The 19,822-nt window shown below is 43.1% G+C and overlaps 1 protein-coding gene across 3 annotated transcripts in view; it reads left to right on the top strand.

Annotated features, from left to right (window-relative positions):
• Nucleotides 1-19,822, top strand: part of LOC118393549 (kremen protein 1) — a 108,609-nt gene that overhangs the window by 40,261 nt on the left and 48,526 nt on the right. For all 3 annotated transcript variants that reach the window (XM_035786308.2, XM_035786305.2, XM_035786307.2), the window contains exon 3: nt 17,900-17,991. In XM_035786308.2, the coding sequence (XP_035642201.1) occupies nt 17,900-17,991 (92 nt within the window). The remainder of the gene's footprint in view (nt 1-17,899; nt 17,992-19,822) is intronic.

The following is a 19,822-nucleotide window of genomic DNA, read 5'->3' as shown; positions in this document are numbered from 1 at the left end:
GCCAGTTCACCAGTTGTAGGAAGAGTCATAGTGGTTCCAAACTTCTTCCATTTAAGAATGATGGAGGCCACTGTATTCTTGGGGACCTTCAATGCTGCAGAAATGTTTTGGCACCCTTCACCAGATCTGTCCATCGACAGAATCCTCTCTCGTAACTCTACGGACACTTCCTTCGAACTCATGGCTTGGGTTCTTCCCTGACGTACACTGTCAACTGTGGGACCTTATATAGACAGGTGTGTGCCTTTCCAAATCATGTCCAATCAATTGAATTTACCACAGGTGGACTCCAATCAAGTTGTAGATACATGACAAGGAGGATCAATGGAAACAGGATGCACCCGAGCTCAATTTGGAGTCTAATAGCAAAGGGTCTGAATACTTATGTAAATAAGGTATTTCAGTTTTTATATTTTTTACCTTTTTTCACTTTTTCATTATGGGGTATTGTGTGTAGATTGCGGAGTCCCCAAAAAATATTTAATACTTTTTAGAATAAGGTTGTAACAAAACAAAATGTGGAAAACACAAAGGGATCTGAATACTTTCCGAAGGCACTGTACTTACAGTGCCTTGCGAAAGTATTCGGCCCCCTTGAAATTTGCGACCTTTTGCCACATTTCAGGCTTCAAACATAAAGATATAAAACTGTATTTTTTTGTGAAGAATCAACAACAAGTGGGACACAATCATGAAGTGGAATGACATTTATTGGATATTTCAAACTTTTTTAACAAATCAAAAACTGAAAAATTGGGCGTGCAAAATTATTCAGCCCCCTTAAGTTAATACTTTGCAGCGCCACCTTTTGCTGTGATTACAGCTGTAAGTCGCTTGGGGTATGTCTCTATCAGTTTTGCACATCGAGAGACTGAAATTCCACAGATTCTCGATTGGATTCAGGTCTGGACTTTGACTTGGCCATTCTAACACCTGGATATGTTTATTTTTGAACCATTCCATTGTAGATTTTGCTTTATGTTTTGGATCATTGTCTTGTTGGAAGAAAAATCTCCGTCCCAGTCTCAGGTCTTTTGCAGACTCCATCAGGTTTTCTTCCAGAATGGTCCTGTATTTGGCTCCATCCATCTTCCCATCAATTTTAACCATCTTCCCTGTCCCTGCTGAAGAAAAGCAGGCCCAAACCATGATGCTGCCACCACCATGTTTGACAGTGGGGATGGTGTGTTCAGGGTGATGAGCTGTGTTGCTTTTACGCCAAACATAACGTTTTGCATTGTTGCCAAAAAGTTCAATTTTGGTTTCATCTGAACAGAGCACCTTCTTCCACATGTTTGGTGTGTCTCCCAGGTGGCTTGTGGCAAACTTTAAACGACACTTTTTATGGATATTTTTAAGAAATGGCTTTCTTCTTGCCACTCTTCCATAAAGGCCAGATTTGTGCAATATACGACTGATTGTTGTCCTATGGACAGAGTCTCCCACCTCAGCTGTAGATCTCTGCAGTTCATCCAGAGTGATCATGGGCCTCTTGGCTGCATCTCTGATCAGTCTTCTCCTTGTATGAGCTGAAGGTTTAGAGGGACGGCAAGGTCGTGGTAGATTTGCAGTGGTCTGATACTCCTTCCATTTCAATATTATCGCTTGCACAGTGCTCCTTGGGATGTTTAAAGCTTGGGAAATGTTTTTGTATCCAAATCCGGCTTTAAACTTCTTCACAACAGTATCTCGGACCTGCCTGGTGTGTTCCTTGTTCTTCATGATGCTCTCTGCACTTTTAACGGACCTCTGAGACTATAACAGTGCAGGTGCATTTATACGGAGACTTGATTACACACAGGTGGATTGTATTTATCATCATTAGTCATTTAGGTCAACATTGGATCATTCAGAGATCCTCACTGAACTTCTGGAGAGAGTTTGCTGCACTGAAAGTAAAGGGGCTGAATAATTTTGCACGCCCAATTTTTCAGTTTTTGATTTGTTAAAAAAGTTTGAAATATCCAATAAATTTCGTTCCACTTCATGATTGTGTCCCACTTGTTGTTGATTCTTCACAAAAAAATACAGTTTTATATCTTTATGTTTGCAGCCTGAAATGTGGCAAAAGGTCGCAAAGTTCAAGGGGGGCGAATACTTTCGCAAGGCACTGTAAGTATCAAATGTAAACATAATCGCTAAAATGTAAAACTTTACATAATTTCAAATTACACATTTTTCTGTCCTGCTGAGCATTCCAAATGTAACGAGTACTTTTGGGTGTCAGGGAAAATGTATGGAGTAAAAAGTACATCATTTTCTTTAGGAAAATAGTGTGGTAAAAGTAAAAGTTGTCAAAAATATAAATAGTGAAGACATACCCAATAACACGACTTAAGTAGTACTTTAAAATATTTTTACATAGACCTTTCCTGAAGTCTAATAACTAGTGGCCTCATGGGTGGAATGCTATTAATATTGTTAATACATTCATAAATAATAAACATTGTGTTAAAAAAAAGCAGAAAATCCGGTGTTTCTATGTCAAACAAGGCTTGCTATATTTCAGTCTTCTGTGTTGTATATAAACTGTAATATTGTGATGCAAACTCAAAATCTGACATGGTACAGGTGTCTACTTTTATTAAGCTCGTAACAATGTGTGTGAGGTGTATACTTTTGTTTCAAAGTATATTTGTTTAAAGTACAAAAGGGAAAATAAATAAACATAAATATGGGTTGTATTTACAATGGTGTTTGTTCTTCACTGGTTGCCCTTTTCTTGTGGGAGTAGGTCACACATCTTGCTGCTGTGGTGGCACACTGTGGTAATCCAATAATATATGGGATTTGATCAAAATGTGATTTGTTTTCAAATTCTTTGTGGTTCTGTGTATGTGTCTTTAATATGGTCATACATTTAGCAGGAGGTTAAGAAGTGCAGCTCAGTTTTCACATCATGTTGTGAGCAGTGTGCACAAAGGCAGACCTGGCTTAGCAATGCTCACTGAGTCTGTACATAGTCAAAGCTTTCCTTATTTTGGGGTCAGTCACAGTGGTCAGGTATTCTGCCACTGTGTACTCTCTGTTTAGGGCCAAATAGCATTCCAGTTTGGTCTGTTCTTTGGGAAATTCTTTCCAATGTGTCAAATAATTATCTTTTTGTTTTCTCATTTGTGACTCGTTTTTAGGAAACTAGGCGTATGTCGCTCGGCACTACTTCACAGGAGAGCCATTTAAATGTTTCTTTTTGGCAGAAATGCCTTCTGGAACATGTGACCTTTCATGTGCCTTAATAACAAACGTGTATGCCATCTGTAAATATAAAATTGTCACATTTACAAGCCTAGTTGGTTTAAGTGTTGCTCTCCACTTTTCGGAGGGCCGAGTTTTTTAAAATCAGTGGAATTAAGGGCAACCATGGAATCAGTGATGGAGAGGGAGAAGCATCCATCCATGTATATGGGTAGGATAGTCTAGCTAGCTACATTTTTATGCTGAGCTGTAGTTGATGAACAGCTTTCTCACATAGGTATGTATTCCTCTTGTCCAGATGGCTTAGGGCAGTGTGGTTGCGATTGCGTCGTCTGTGGACCTATTGGGGTGGTAAGCAAATTGGAGTGGGTCTAGGGTGTCAGGTAGGGTGGAGGTGATATGGTCCTTGACTAGTCTCTCAAAGCACTTCATTATGACGGAAGTGAGTGCGAGTCGTTTATTTCAGTTACCTTAGCTTTCTTGGGAACAGGAACAATGGTGGCCCTCTTGAAGCATGTTGGAACAGCAGACTGGGATAAGGATTGATTGAATATGTCCGTAACACATTTAAATGTTTTACTCACGTCGGCGGCAGTGAAGGAGAGCCCACAGGTTTTGGTAGTGGGCCATGTCAGTGGCACTGTATTGTCCTCAAAGCGAGCAAAAAAGTTATTTAGTCTGTCTGGGAGCAAGACATCCTGGTCCGCGACGGGGCTGGTTTTCTTTTTGTAATCCGTGATTGACTGTAGACCCTGCCACATACCTCTTGTGTCTGAGCCGTTTAATTGCGACTCTACTTTGTCTCTATACTGACACTTAGCTTGTTTGATTGCCTTGCGGAGGGAATAGCTACACTGTTTGTATTCGGTCATAATTCCGGTCACCTTGCCCTAGTTAAAAGCAGTGGTTCGCGCGAATGCTGCCATCAATCCACGGTTTCTGGTTTGGGAATGTGTTAATCGTTGCTGTGGGTTTAACATCGCCGATGCACATTCTAAGAACTCGATCACGAATCAGCGTATTCGTCAATGTTGTTGTTGGACGCAATGCGGAACATATCCCAATCCACGTGATCGAAGCAGTCTTGAAGCGGTGGAATCAGATTGGTCCGACCAGCGTTGAACAGACCTGAGCGCAGGAGCTTCTTGTTTTAGTCTCTGTCTGTAGGCTGAAAGCAACAACATGGAGTCGTGGTCAGCTTTTCAGAAAGGAGGGTGGGGGAGGGCCTTATATGCGTCACGGAAGTTAGAATAAAAATGATCCAGGGTTTTACCAGCCCTGGTAGCACAATCGATATGCTGGTAGAATTTAGGGAGTCTTGTTTTCAGATTAGCCTTGTTAAAATCCACAGCTACAATGAATGCAGCCTCAGGATATGTGGTTTCCAGTTTACATAGAGTCAAATAAAGTTTGTTCAGAGCCATCGATGTGTCTGCTTGGGGGGGAATATATACAGCTGTGATTATAATCGAAGAGAATTCCCTTGGTAGATAATGCGGGCTCGACATTTGATTGTGAGGAATTCTAAGTCAGGTGAACAGAAGGACTTGAGTTCCTGTATGTTGTTATGATCACACCACGTCTCGTTAATCATAAGGCATACCCCCCCACCCCTCTTCTTACCAGAAAGATGCTTGTTTCTGTCGGCGTGATGCGTGAAGAAATCAGCTGGCTGCACCGACTCCGTTAGCGTCTCTCGAGTGAGCCATGTTTCCGTGAAGCAAAGAACGTTACAGTCTCTGATGTCTCTCTGGAATGCTACCCTTGCTCGGATTTCATTAACCTTGTTGTCAAGAGACTGGGCATTGGTGAGTAGTATGCTAGGGAGTGGTGCGTGATGTGCCCGTCTCCGGAGCCTGACCAGAAGACCGCTTCGTTTGTCCCTTTTTCGGCGTCGTTGTTTTGGGTCGCCAGCTGGCAATCCGATCCATTGTCCTGGGTGGAAGGCAAAACACAGGATCCACTTTGGGAAAGTCATATTCCTGGTCGTAATGATGGTGATTTGACGTTGCTCTTATATTCAGTAGTTCCTCCCGACTGTATGTCATGAAACCCAAGATTACCTGGGGTACCAATGTAAGAAATAACACAAAAAATTAAATACTGCGTGGTTTCCTAGAAATGCGAAGCGAGGCGGCCATCTGTCGGCGCCTGAAGAGTGAGTATACAGGTTAATCAAGTTTCAAAGCAAAATTACTTTTCCATTGTTCCTCAACTGTAGTGTATAATATACCATTGTCTAGCTCTGAGTCTCTACTTATATCCAATGTAAAAAACACCATTTCAAATGTTTCTACATAAGACAAAATTGAGCCTGTCGGTCACAATAGGTTTGATCTAATTGTGTTGCTGTCTTGGGGCTCTGTTCACAAACACAACCAGACACCACAGAGCCCCAGGACAGCAACACAATTAGATCAAACCAAATGAGACCGACCGGCGCGAAGAGTCCCCTAAGGAAGCTGGTCCTGGGGCTCTGTGGGGTCTGGTTGTGTTTGTGAACAGGACCAGCTTGCTTAGGGGACACTTATCTAAGTGAATCTCTCTGTAGGTGATGGCTTTGTTATGGAAGGTTTGGGAATCGCTCCACTTTAGGTAATTGTAGAATTTAACGTCCCTTGTCTGGATTTTGATCATTAACGGGTATCAGCCTAATTCTGCTCTACATGCATTATTTGGTGTTTTACTTTGTACACGAAGGATGCTTTTGCAGAATTCTGCATGCAGTCTCAATTTGGTGTTTGTCCCAATTTGTGAATTATTGGTTAGTGAGCGGATCCCAGACCTCACAACCCATAAAGGGCAATGGGTTCTATAACTGATTCAAGTATTTTTTTGTCAGATCCTAATTGGGATGTCTAATTTTATGTTCCTTTTGATGCCGTAAAAGGCCCTTCTTGCCTAATCCCTCAGATCGTTCCCAGCTTTGTGGAAGTTGTGCTGATTTTTAGGCCAAGGTAGGTATAGTTTTTTTGTGTGCTCTAGGGCAATGATATCTTGATGGAATTTGTATTTGTGGTTCTGGCAACTGGACCTTTTTTGGAACGCCATCATTTTTGTCTCACTGAGAATTACTGTCAGGGCCCAGGTCTGACAGAATCTGTGCAGAAGATCTAGGTGCTGCTGTAGGCCTTCCTTGGTTGGGGACAGAAGCACTAGATCATCAGTAAACGGTAAACATTTGACTTCAGATTCTAGTAGGGTGGTCTCTCTCTCTCGCTCTTGTTCTGTGCGTGTGTGCGTTTGCGCGTGCCCACTCGTGTGTGCTCATGTGTGTATCTGTGGGTGTGTTAAGTGCGTGCGTGTGCCTGTGTGTGTGGAATTTCTGAAGTCCCTACCATATGGAGAAGACTTTCTGTTCAATCCATTTGGTTTGATGGAAGGGTTGGTTGATTGGATATGTAAATGTCTAGCCAGATCGGAAATTGACTTGGACGGAAGAATTTGGAATGCAAAATACCTGATTTACATCATGGGCATCTTTCAATTCAAATTCAAATCTCCAGTACTCTCTCTACCTTGCAACTCTCTGTCTCCTCCATTTTATCTCCCCTCTCTCCCTTTCTCTTTCTCCCTCTCTTTATCCCTTCATCTTCCACATTTTTTTCTCTCAGTCACTCCTTGTCTTAGGTCCTTGTCTTAGTTTATTTCTCCCTCTCTATACATCCTTCCCTGTCGCAGGTTTTTACTGTGTTGGGAATGGCTGGATAGGGCATTCGCTGGATCTGGAGCTGCTCTGTAGCTGGTAAGATTGAGACGGAGGGAGAGAGAAGGAGGGAGAGAGAAGGAGGGAGAGAGACTGAGGGAGAGAGACTGAGGGAGAGAGACTGAGGGAGAGAAAAGGAGGGAGAGAGGAGGAGGGAGAGAGACGGAGGGAGAGAGACGGAGGGAGAGAGACGGAGGGAGAGAGACGGAGGGAGAGAGACGGAGGGAGAGAGACGGAGGGAGAGAGACGGAGGGAGAGGATGGTGCGACGGTCTGTCTGATTCCAGGGCCAAGGGAGTTTTAATACAAACCAGAGCAAGTTGGGGCTGAGGCCAAAGCACAGGTGAAGTTTTAAGGACAGGAGTCATTACATTTCTTTCCTTTCAGGTGGTGGCTGTGAATATGGAGTTTTCGCCCATTGCCCATCCAGAACCCTCTTTCTCAAAGCTAAGGATCTGAATCACGTTCTGCACTTTTTTTTGTTTTACGCACACAATCACATTTCTTCTCACTGTCTTCTGAACACTCAACCAACGATATGATGATGTAGACTATATGTCTCTGCCTCCCAATAGCCAATGTTTGCACATTAAATCGCTTTTGACTGCCTGCCTGTCTGTCTTTGTCTAGTTCGATATGCTGCTGCTTTCCTAAATAGCTGCATGCAAGCGAACTCCCCTCCTAAAAAATAACCGCTTGACTGCCTGTTGTGTCGTGCTTATGTTGCAATACATTATAGTTAAAACAGACAAAGAACTTTGTCTGTTCAAACGGTCTTCCTTGCACAAGCGGCAGCAGAGTCATGGGGTGGGCACTGAGCCAAAGTGTGTGCGGGGGTGTCTGAGAATGTGAGGGTGTATGTGGGATTTGGACAAGAGAAGCAGGTGGAATGGGGGTGGACTTACGAGGAGCGAGGGGGGAATCGTAAACCGTGCTCCCATCCCATTGTTGGCTTTTCCCCATACTGATTTAGTTGAAAGGGGTCTGTGGCTCCATGGCAGTGTGCAAAGAGGGTCTCTAATAGCCCTCACATTTCATCTTTATAGCCGTCAGTAAAACAGCCAAGGGAGAGATGGGGTTATATGGGGCAGAGGGAAATGTCATATTAATTACAGAAAAGGAGAGAAAAGCTGCATTAAATGTCAAGAGAACTCGTGTCTCTCCGGAGAGAGACACAGTTAGATTCGACCTCGCACAACGCATTTCAAATACTGACACTGACTGACACCGTGAATGTAAGAGCATACTGTTACAGCAAAGTGCCCTCAGTTTTCAGGTGAAGACATACGTCACTTCATTAATAAATTAAATGTCAATTAAACCAAATTAAAGGGGGGTTTTGTACATTGCCTACACACAGCTTTAACCTTTATTAAGCCAGGTTGCCCCAAGTTGTCAGAAAACCTCTTGTTGAAGAGAGACATGGCCTGATCTGGTGTTGTGCTGCTGCCACTGGCTTAACGTAGTTTCTCTGGACCCCCTTGCAAGGCAGGCTGGAGTTTGCCCCCCCCCCCATTTTTTTGAATGTGTCAGCCAGACAGCCACTCACATTACCGATCGCTGTCCATGGTGCTGAAATCGTTGCCTTGACCGCAGCATTTGTTCACCGATATCCCCTTATACTTTCAATCAGTGGAATTGTTTATTTTTCAAGGCCTGAGGCCTTTTCAGTCATATTCCTGAATCCCAAGATATGAGACAAAAATTCCCCTACGATACGAAAACAGCTTTTGCAGACGGCGGTCTAGCTCTACCGGATTTCAGATTCTATTATTGGGCCGCTAACTTTAGGATCATTCAGTACTGGTTACAGAGCAGAGAGATATTCCCACCCCCAATTTGACTAGAGATGGAGGCCGCCTCATCTATACTGGCATCATTGTCATCCCTCGCTTACTCCTCCTTCACCAAAAAGATGTGTCAAAACAATGTTGAAGATCTGGAATCAAATTTAGGCCCCACTTTGGGTTTCAGACAACCTCTTCTTTTGCTCCAGTAGCCTCAAACCCAGCTTTTCCCACATCTATGGTTGATGGTGCTTTCTCAACATGGTCTAGTCTCAGTATTAAAATATTTAGAGAACTCTATATTAACAGTACATTTAGTACGTTTGAACAATTATCAGCTAAATTCAGCTAAATTTGGTCTCCCCAGACATAATTTATTTAGGTTCTTACAAGTCCGGAGTTATGTCCACAGAATAGGGCCCCGATTCTCCACCCTTCCTGGTGAAACACAGTTTGACACATTTCTTATCCCACTTCCTACTCTGAAGGGGACCGTGTCAATAATCTATCGTCAGATTTGCTCACTACAAACCACCTCATTAAACAATATTAAATCCTCATGGGAGGAGGAACTGGGTGAGGAAATATCTGATGAACTATGGGAAGGGGCACTCAAAAAGGTACATACCTCTTCTATTTGCGCTCGACACGGTCCCATTTAATGCAAACTCATTCATAGGGCCCACTTGACCGAAGCAAGATTATCCCAGATTTACAAGGATGTGAACTCTAATTGTGTACGATGTAACCAGTCTCCTGCTAATCATGTACACATGTTTTGGTGTTGCCCATCTCTGGTTGGTTTCTGGAAAGACATCTTTAACACACTCTCAGAATTATAAGCGGCACACAGATCGAGCCAGACCCTTTTATTGCATTATTTTTGGGTTTCCTTACCAACAATACAATTGACCAAAATGAATAAGGATGTCATTTCCTTCGCCACTTTGTTAGCGAGACGATTCATTTTACTTAGATGAAAATCCTCTGCAACCCCTTCTCATGCTCTTTGGATTCAATTATTTTTGAATTGCATAAAGTTGGAAAAAATTCAACACACACTCAATGGGTCTATAGACAAATTCGATGCAATGTGGGCTCCCTTCTATTCTTATGTTAAACGACTACATTTCCCTGCAGTTCCAGAGTGATGTATATTTATATATTGGTGATGTAAGAGGCCCGGTATGTGTATACACAACATCTTGGATATTAAGGACTGTATCTGTGCTAGTTGACCTGTAACAACTGTATCAAAATATATGTTTTTTCTTTTTTTCTTTGTCTCTCTCTTTGTTTTGCTGTATTGTTGACTTTGGTGCGTTGTTTTATATTACTACCAAATAACTTACAAGTGCAATTATTTTGTGTTAAAAAAAAAAATGAAAAAGATCAAATAATTCCGTTGTGCAAACCCACAGTTTTATCAGCTGTTTGGGTGGCTGGTCTCAGAAGATCCCGCAGGTGAAGAAGCCACATGTGGAGGTTCTGGACTCGTGTGGTTACACATGGTCTATGGGTGTGAGGCCGGTTAGACGTGCTGCCAAATTCTCTAAAAAGGAATCGGCTTATGGTAGAGAAATGGAACATTAAATTCTCTGGCAACAGCTCTGTTGGACATTCCTGCAGTTAGCATGCTAATTGAACGCTCCCTCAAAACTTGAGACATCTGTGGCATTGTGTTGTGTGACAAAACTGCACATTTTAGAGTGGCCTTTTAATGTCTCCAGCACAAGGGGCACCTATGTAATGATCATGCTGTTTAATCAGATTACTGATATGATACACACCTGTCAGGTTATTGAATCAGATTATTGATACACACCTGTCAGGTGGATGGATTATCTTGGGAAAGGAGAAATGCTCACTAACAGGGATATAAACACATTTCTGCACAAAATATGAGCAAAATAAGCTTTTTGCGGGTATGGAACATTTGCAGGATCTTTTATTTCAGCTCATGAAACATGGGACCAACACTTTACATGTTGCAGCATTTATAGTTTTGGTCAGTGTATGTTTGTGCATTCAGGAAAGTATTCAGACCTTAGACTTTTTCCACATTTTGTTATGCTTACACCCTTATTCATTTTTTTTTTTTCATCAGTCTACACACAACAGCATATAATTACAAAGAGAAAACAGGTGTTTAGACATTTTTGCAAATGTTTTAAAAATAAATACAGAAATACCTTACCTTACAGACTTACCTTACATAAGTATTCGGACCATTTGCTATGGAACTCGAAAATGAGCCCAGGTGCATCCTGTTTCCATGATTTATCCGTGAGATGTTTCTACAACTTGATTGGAGTCCATCTGTGGTAAATTCAATTGATTGAACATGATTTGGAAAGGTATACACCTGTCTATATAAGGTCCCACAGTTGACAGTGCATTTCAGAGCAAAAACCAAGCCATGAAGTTGATGGAATTATCCGTAGAGCTCCGAGACAGGATCACAGATCTGGGGAAGGATACCAAAACATTTCTGCAGCATTGAATGTCCCCAAGAACACATTGGCATCCATAATTTCTTAACTGAAAGAAGTTTGGAACCACCAGCTCTTCCTAGAGCCCAGCAAAACTGAGCAATCGGGGGAGAAGGGCCTTGGCAAAGAACCCAATGGTCACACTGACAGAGCTCTAGAGTTCCTCTGTGGAGATGGGAGAACCTTCCAGAAGGACAACCATCTCTGCAGCACTCCACCAATCAGGCCTTTATGGTAGAGTGACCAGACATAAGCCACTCCTAAGTAAAAGGCACATGACAGCCGCTTGGAGTTTGCCAAAAGGCACTTAAAGGACTCTCAGACCATGAGAAACAAGATTATGTGGTCTGATGAAACAAAGATTAAACTCTTTGGCTTGAATGCCAAGTGTCACGTCTGGAGGAAATCTGGCACCATCCCTACGGTGAAGCATGGTGGTGGCAGCAGCATCATGCTGTGGGGATGTTTTTCAGCGACAGGGAGACTAGTCAAGCCGGAGGCAAAGATGAATGGAGCAAAGGACAGAGAGAACCTTGATGAAAACCTTCTCCAGAGCACTCAGGACATCAGACTGGGGTGAAGGTTCACCTTCCAACAGGACAATGACCCTAAGCACACAGCCAAGACAACACAGGAGTGGCTTCGGGACAAGTCTCTGAATGTCATTGAGTGGCCAGCCAGAGTCCGGACTTGAACCCGATCAAACATCTCTGGAGAGACCTGAAAATAGCTGTGCAGTGACACTTGTAATGTCATACCCAAGAAGACTTGAGGCTGTCATCGCTGCCAAAGGTGCTGCAACAAAGTACTGAATAAAGTTGAAATTTCCATTTTAATTTTTTATAATTTAGCAAACATTAAAAACATTTTTTTTTTGCTTTGTCATTATGGGGTATTGTGTGTAGATTGATGAAAGGGAAAAATCAATTTTATACATTTTAGAATAAGGCTGTAACGTAACAAAATGTTTTTAAAAAACAAAGGGTATAAATACTTTCCGAATGCATTGTGTAGGCTCGCACAGTGTTCAACATACAGTACGTGAACAAAAGTATGTGCTCGTCGAACATCTCATTCCAAATTAATATGGAGTCGGTCCCCCCTTTGCTGCTATAACAGCCTCCACTCTTCTGGGAATGCTTTCTACTAGATGTTGGAACATTGCTACAGGGACTTGCTTCCATTCAGCCACAAGCATTAGTGAGGTTGGGTGATTAGGCCTGGCTCGCAGTTCGCGTTCCAATTCATCCCAAAGGTGTTTGATGGTGTTGAGGTCAGGGCTCTGTGTCAAGTTCCCAGTCAAGTTCTTACACACCGATCTCGACAAACCATTTTTGTATGGACCTCGCTTTGTGCATGGGGGCATTGTCATGCTGAAACAGGAAAGGGCCTTCCCCAAACTGTTGCCACAAAGTTGGAAGCACAGTGTCGTCTAGAATGTCATTGTATGCTGTAGATACCCTTTAATTCAACTAGGCACATGCAATTGCAAGAGTTCGGTAAACAAATTGCCACTGGATTGATGCAAATTATCATGATATCAGTATACCAGGTAGGCATAAGTAACTTTGTAGGTAATTGAGAAGGTTTTTGGGAAAGCCTTTCCATCTACCAGAAGACAGTTGTTATTATTATAAGAAGGGACGTCAAATATTCAGCCTGCTGCACAGACCCTTTGGACGCTCTAATAATAATAATAAATCATTGATTATATTTATATAGCGCTTTTCTACCAACTGAGGTATTCCAAGTGCTTTGCATAGTAGGGGGAAACTCACCTTATCCCCCAGAAACATGCGGCACTCACCTGGATGATGCACGGCAACCAGTTTTGTGACAGGATGCTCACCACACATCAGCTATCAGGTGGAGAGGTGAGGAGTGATATATGCCCATTAGGAAAGAGGAGGATGATTAGGTGGCCATGAAAGTGCCACTGGGATTTTTTTATGACCACAGTCAGAGATGACCACAGAGGGCTCTAGTCTTGAGCGCCAGGAGAAATTGTGCTTAGGAGCATTTTTAAACTCTCTCCATTGCTAAAGTAGGAAGAAATAGAAGTCATTGCTGTAAAAATGTTTGAGTGTGCTATGTTTACTATCATCATATATTAAAATATATAATTCATTTGACATATTTCATTGTTATATTACGCTAATTTCCTATGGTGGACAAAACGTGTTACATTTCACAAACTTGCAATTTCACCACATAACATTTTGTGGAATTACATCAGATTACATCAGGGGATGTGTATAGTCCGTCACAGCCAGGACATTTAAAAAAAAATTGAAATGGCACAGACAATTTGTGGCACTCTCTGTATAAAAGTCGCTGGCCACAAACTAATACACGGATTTGACAGTGAAGCTATCACTAAAACGAAAGCCAACCCCTGTCACTGTTTAGAACTCTCTCTCTCTCTCTCTCTCTCTCTCTCTCTCTCTCTCTCTCTCTCTCTGTCTCTCTCTGTGCTCTCGAGGGAAATTGACAGTCAGCCTCTGATCCTCTCCTGACCTCAAAACCTAAACCTAACAAGCCTCTCAAACCCTCTTCAGCAGTTTTACACAGTCATTTTCCGAAGAGGTTTTCAGCTATCATATTTTCTCTGTGGCTTCAGTGCGTGGCCAAATACTACGCTAATACAATTTCAAATACTTTCAGCATTTGCTTTCGTCTGAGTCCCAGATGTGTGGAGTTTGCAGCTGTGGGACCCTTCTATTGGTTCCATTGCAACAGGCAAGCTCAAACAAGCCCAGTATTGGAAATTATTTCAAATTGTGTTTGAACCCAGCTCTGAACCGCAGGCTAGTGGCTTGCTAATAGCATGAGTCCTGGGTGAGCAGACCGACCGCCTCACACAGAAAAGCATGTTATTTCCAGCCCAGCTCTGTGCTGCTCAGCACTGCAGGTTTTTCTCCTCTCTGATGTTGACGATTCAGAGCTTTTTATGGCTACGCCGTGCCAGATATTTTTAAGTTTATCATACATTTTATGATTAGGGTTACTTGGAAAATGGTTATTAAAGAAAAGTCTTTTGAACAGCGGCCAGCGGGGAACAGCTGTTTTTCTCTGTTCTCAGATGTAAGCCGCACTGCCCAGTTAAAACACCGCCTAGCAGCTTAGCTAAAACAGAGGAGTTAAACACAGACACAAACACAGTACACCCCCCACTCCTGCCAGCCCCCCACACTACACCACACTACACACACACACACACACACACACACACACACACACACACACACACACACACACACACACACACACACACACACACACACACACACACACACACACACAAAACACACACACACCAAATCCATACGCCCCTAGAGCTACTATATCAGAGCCAGGGCATCTCCACTTAGGCAGCGGTCTTTCTCTGTACTAACAGGTTAAAATGATGGATTCTCTCTCCCTACCACAGCCCATTCTCCACCTGTCCTCTCCATCCTCCATGTTCCCTCTCTCCTCCACACCTCGTGGTTGGGGATAATGCCTCTCCTCTTTCATGTGGGTTTACCCAGTCATTCACCCCTCCCTCCCTCCATCACAGGGGGCTCAGGGTCAGAGACAGGGACAGAAAACGGATCGTTTGTTGATCAAAGCTACCGGTTGTGTGTGTGTGTGTGTGTGTGTGTGTGTGTGTGTGTGTGTGTGTGTGTGTGTGTGTGTGTGTGTGTGTGTGTGTGTGTGTGTGTGTGTGTGTGTGTGTGTGTGTGTGTGTGTGTGTGTGTGTGTGTGTGTGTGTGTGTGTGTTCAGGATGATGCCCTCCTGAGGCTGTGATTAGGTTAATTAGATTATTGACGATAGGTGATGGATAACGTCATATCAAATAGAGCAGTTTGACAGGTCCAATCTGTGTTTGTGTGTTTGTGTGAGTGCATTGGTGTAGAGTAGTGTGTGTGTGTGTGTGTGTGTGTGTGTGTGTGTGTGTGTGTGTGTGTGTGTGTGTGTGTGTGTGTGTGTGTGTGTGTGTGTGTGTGTGTGTGTGTGTGTGTGTGTGTGCGCGCTTATGTGTGCGTGTTTCTATTTGCGTGCATGTGTGTTTGTACATTTGCGTGTAGCGTGTGTTTGTTCCCTAGAGATTTGAACCTAGCCTCCCCTATCTTTACCGTCATGATAGTATCCCCTCCCCCCAGACAAACAGGTGTCAGCCCCAACAGCTCCAGAGACTGGGTGTATTACCATAGAGATAATGGAGAAGGTCAGGCTAGAGCACAGGTGTCACACTTGTTCCACGCAGGGTCGAGTGTCTGCGGGTTTTCGCTCCTCCCTTGTACTTGATTGATGAATTCAGGTCACTAATTAGTAAGGAACTCCCCACACTTGGTTGTCTTTGGCTTAATTGAAAGGGGAAACTAAACACCTGCTGACACTAGGCCCTCCATGGAATGAGTTTCACAACCCTGGAACTAGTGTCCCAATCCGAGTGGAAAACAAGTACTGCGTTTCCTGTGTGTGTGGCAGGCTGCACTTTACACTAGATTTACATGGAAATAATGGAAATGAAAACAATTCCAGGGTTTCATATTTAGGGTATGAGGTACGAGAAAGAATATATGGCTGCATAGCCAGGTAGAGTGCTAAATAGCACCTTATTACCTACATAGTGAACTACTTTTGAACCAGGTCAAAAGTAGCGCACTATATAGGGAATAGGCTGCCATTTGGGAGACGAGTCCACGGTTAGGAGGAAGAGAGGGATTATTTTCTCCTAACGGAGGGAAAAAAAGATCCAAATGTCCACAGTACATAACTCGACTTCATCCCCATCCCTAGGTTAAAGCTTCCCCTTACGAACAAGAACAATTCACTGTTCCTAAAACGGCATCTTGCTCAAAAACCCTTTTTCTGCCCTGTGAAAGGAGAGGAAGAGACCCTGGAAAGTGTTTTTGATAGGAGAAGAAAAGGAATGGAAACGCCCTTCAGAATTCCCCCCCCACAATAGGGCTGAAATGGGATAGCTGAGGCCCCGGGCTTTTTTACAATGAAGAACGTCAAAAGAGAATAGAAAAGAAGAGAATAGGTCCCGGGCAATTACAGTCAGAGCTGAGGAAAGGACAACAGTAATGCTCCTAAAGAAGATCCTTCCTCAATTGACCTAGGATGTTTTTTTGTTGTTGCCCTGTGCACCTTATTGAAAAAAAGGCTCCATACTAGGCTTTGGTGGTATACCGTACAGTATATACTGTATACCCGGGTATCTGGAAATAGCCACGGGATGGTTTTTCATTACCGTCAATATCGTTGAAACAATTTCGTTGACGTTCATTTTATACATTTGAATATTTGTAGCTACTTAAGTTAAATACCTGCAGTCAACTTGTGCAATACGCTAAGAGATAACGAAGATTGCATTCTTCATTTCACCTGTCACATAATTTTTAATTATACAAATTACCGGTAGTCCCCAGGCACTTGGTGTTTGTTTACCAGCACACAACAGCGAGAGACTGGAGTCTTGTGAGTCACTCACTGTTGTGCAGCATTTGCAAGGTATCTTATATCTATTAAGTAACATTTCTAAAATGTACGAAATGCCGTGCGGTTGTGCATTTGGTTTGCTAATTTAGTAGCTGATTAGCTATCTAGCTAAGTGGTTAGCTTCTTCCAAAATCTAGCTTCGCTTAGTAACAGCAGAGAATCCCCTCCTGGATCAAGAGCCTTGCTGTGTAATATTTGTTTTGTGCGTGCAGCAAACTGTGAGTAGCATTTTGGAGTCACTTATATAACGTTATAAGCTGGGACATCTGTCCTGTACAGACACTGCATAAAATGTTGGCAATGTGCTCGTTAGCATTTATTTAGCATTTAGTTCGCATTCTCTATGGGATTTGAGATGTACTTGTTAGCTTTGCTAACCTTCGGATTACAGAGGATCAGTGGGGTTTGAAAATAGCACCCCTTGTGTTCAGTGCCGGTATTACCAAATATCCCATTATGGCGCAAGGTCGGTACGAAGGTATAACAATCTGGATACCACCCAAGCCAATTCCACACACTGGGATATGTGCTCCAAATGGTGTCTATGTAGCTATTTATTATGTAATTAACAGTTTATAACCTTCTTATAAACCCTTTTCAAACTCTCCATTAAACCCATTATAAAGGGTAAGTGAAGTAGTAAAATTAATTGAACAAAGCACACAGACAGTATAGACAGTTCACAGAAACTAACAGTTGCTCAAAGGCCCTGTCTGGATGTGTGTATGTTCTCCCTCCCTTCCAGTCAGTGAAACCAAAACAGCCAAAGTGCCACCTGGGGCCAAAAGGGGCCAGGCTGTCAGGTTTGAAGGGTTAAAAGTGCAGAGTGGCAGTTCAAATGACCGTGGCCCCTTCAGACAAAAGACCCTGCTCCATTCTCGCCCCAGGACAGTTCTCTGTCTCAACCAGAACAAAGACCCCAACGTTCCTTTAGGCCACTGTCTGCCTGTCTGAGAGCCCACTGTCTAGGCCGGGGTCTGCTGGACATGCATGGTCAGGCCACTGAGGACAGGCTAACATAACAAACAGAGCAAAGTGACTAGCTAGCGCCTAGTGGGGGTGTTGCAGTAGGGAGATGATCATTTGCACCACAGACAGACACAATCTCAAAATCGTCTCTCCCGAAATATTCAGTGTCCAGTTTTTTGGTCGATAACCTCTTTTTATTTCTGTTTTCTCCCCCTTATTTCCCCTCCGTCTCCCGTCTCTCTCTTCATCCCTCCTTCCAGGAACCCTGATGGTGACGTCCAGCCGTGGTGTTACATCGCTGACCACGAAGAAGGAATCTACTGGAGATACTGTGACATCTCCACCTGTCAGAGTAAGTGGCTGTGTGTGTGTGTGACTTTTTCTGTGTGTGTGTGTTGACTCATGGAGTCAACGCCCTGTGTTCCTGTATTACACCCTGGCCGACCTGAAGCCTGGAGGCCCTGTACCATTTGCATGATCATCTGTTCATCTCCCGGTCTCTCACTCGGACAGATACAGTAGTTATGAAAATGTTTATAGGTCGTCAGCAGAGTTTTACTGAGCTTATTATCATCCTGAAGAATGTGCCTAATTGCCTCTCATCACCAGACCTGCTATGCCTGGGCCTGTCTGTTCGATATGAACTGTCAGTCAGTCAGTCACACTGTGTGGGTTTCACTACTTACCGTATGTGGGTGTGTTACTGTGTGTGCATGTGAATTGTGTGTGTATACATACATGTTTGTGAGTATTTGTGTGCATGTTAACACGTTTGTATGTCTATGCATGTGTGTGTATCCTTTTTTTTAAATCCCAGTGTTAGTGTGTGTGTTTACATTAATATCAGCGCGCCGACTATCTCTATTAGCTGTCACTCAGCTCAGCAGAGCAGTGCGTTGTTGCATCTATGCATGTTTTCTACTGGCTTGGCACAGACCTGGTAGAGCTGTCTGTCTCTCTCTCTGTCTGTAATCCCATCAGCCCAGCCTGGAACAGTCTCATCACCACATACGTTACACCCTCCTCCCTTCCTTTATCACTGGCTGGGAGAATGAACCGCTGTGGTATTACCTGATTGATGGGAGGGACAGGGAGCGAGAGGGAGAGACTGGGCCTAATGCATCAACCAGTCAACTCAATCACAGACTGGACATGACCTGAACACACAGTCAGTGCTACTAGACTCGACTGTGATGTCTGTCAGGGCTCGGGGCTGAAAACACTCCCATTCTTTATGTTTCTAACTTAAACCACATTATCAAATCAGGCATTATTTAAACAGCATGGAATGTAACACAATGTGCTTCACTGGGAAAACATAAAAAATAAAAACTGAAATATTTACAAACATAAGCGAATAAAAAACAATATAATAATGAAAACTCAACGACTAAAAAAGCCACTAAAGGAAAAACAAAGTTAAAAAGGTGTGTTTTAAGATACCAGTCGCAACGTCAACAGTGAAGAGGCGACTCCGGAATGCTGGCCTTCTAGGCAGTTCATCTGTCCAGTGTCGGTGTTATTTTTCCCATGTTAATCTTTTATTTTTATTGGCCAGTCTGAGATATGGCTTTTTCTTTGCAACTCTGCCTAGAAGGCCAGCATCCTGGAGTCACCTCTTCACTGTTGACCTTGCGACTGGTGTTTTGCGGGTACTATTTAATGAAGCTGCCAGTTGAGGACTTGTGAGATGCCTGTTTCTGAAACTAGACACTCTAATGTACTTGTCCTCTTGCTCAGTTGTGCACCGGGGCCTCCCACTCCTCTTTCTATTCTGGTTAGAGACCGTTTGCGCTGTTCTGTGAAGGGAGTAGTACAGAGCGTTGTACGAGATCTTCAGTTTCTTGGCAATTTCTCACATGGAATAGCCTTCATTTCTCAGAACAAGAATAGACTGCTGAGTTTCAGAAGAAATTTCTTTGTTTCTGGCCATTTTGAGCCTGTAATCGAACCCACAAATGCTGATGCTCCAGATATTCAACTAGTCTAAAGAAGGCCAGTTTTATTGCTTCTTTAATCAGAACAACAGTTTTCAGCTGTGCTAACATAATTGCAAAATGGTTTTCTAATGATCAATTAGCCTTTTAAAATGATAAACTTGGATTAGCTAACACAACGTGCCATTGGAACACAGGAGTGATGGTTGCTGATAATGGGCATCTGTACGTATGTAGATATCCATT

The sequence above is a fragment of the Oncorhynchus keta genome, chromosome 14 (genome assembly GCF_023373465.1).
Source record: "Oncorhynchus keta strain PuntledgeMale-10-30-2019 chromosome 14, Oket_V2, whole genome shotgun sequence".
Taxonomy (NCBI): domain Eukaryota; kingdom Metazoa; phylum Chordata; class Actinopteri; order Salmoniformes; family Salmonidae; genus Oncorhynchus; species Oncorhynchus keta.
Note: the sequence above shows the minus strand (reverse complement) of the source record. Positions and strands in the feature narration are given on the sequence as shown.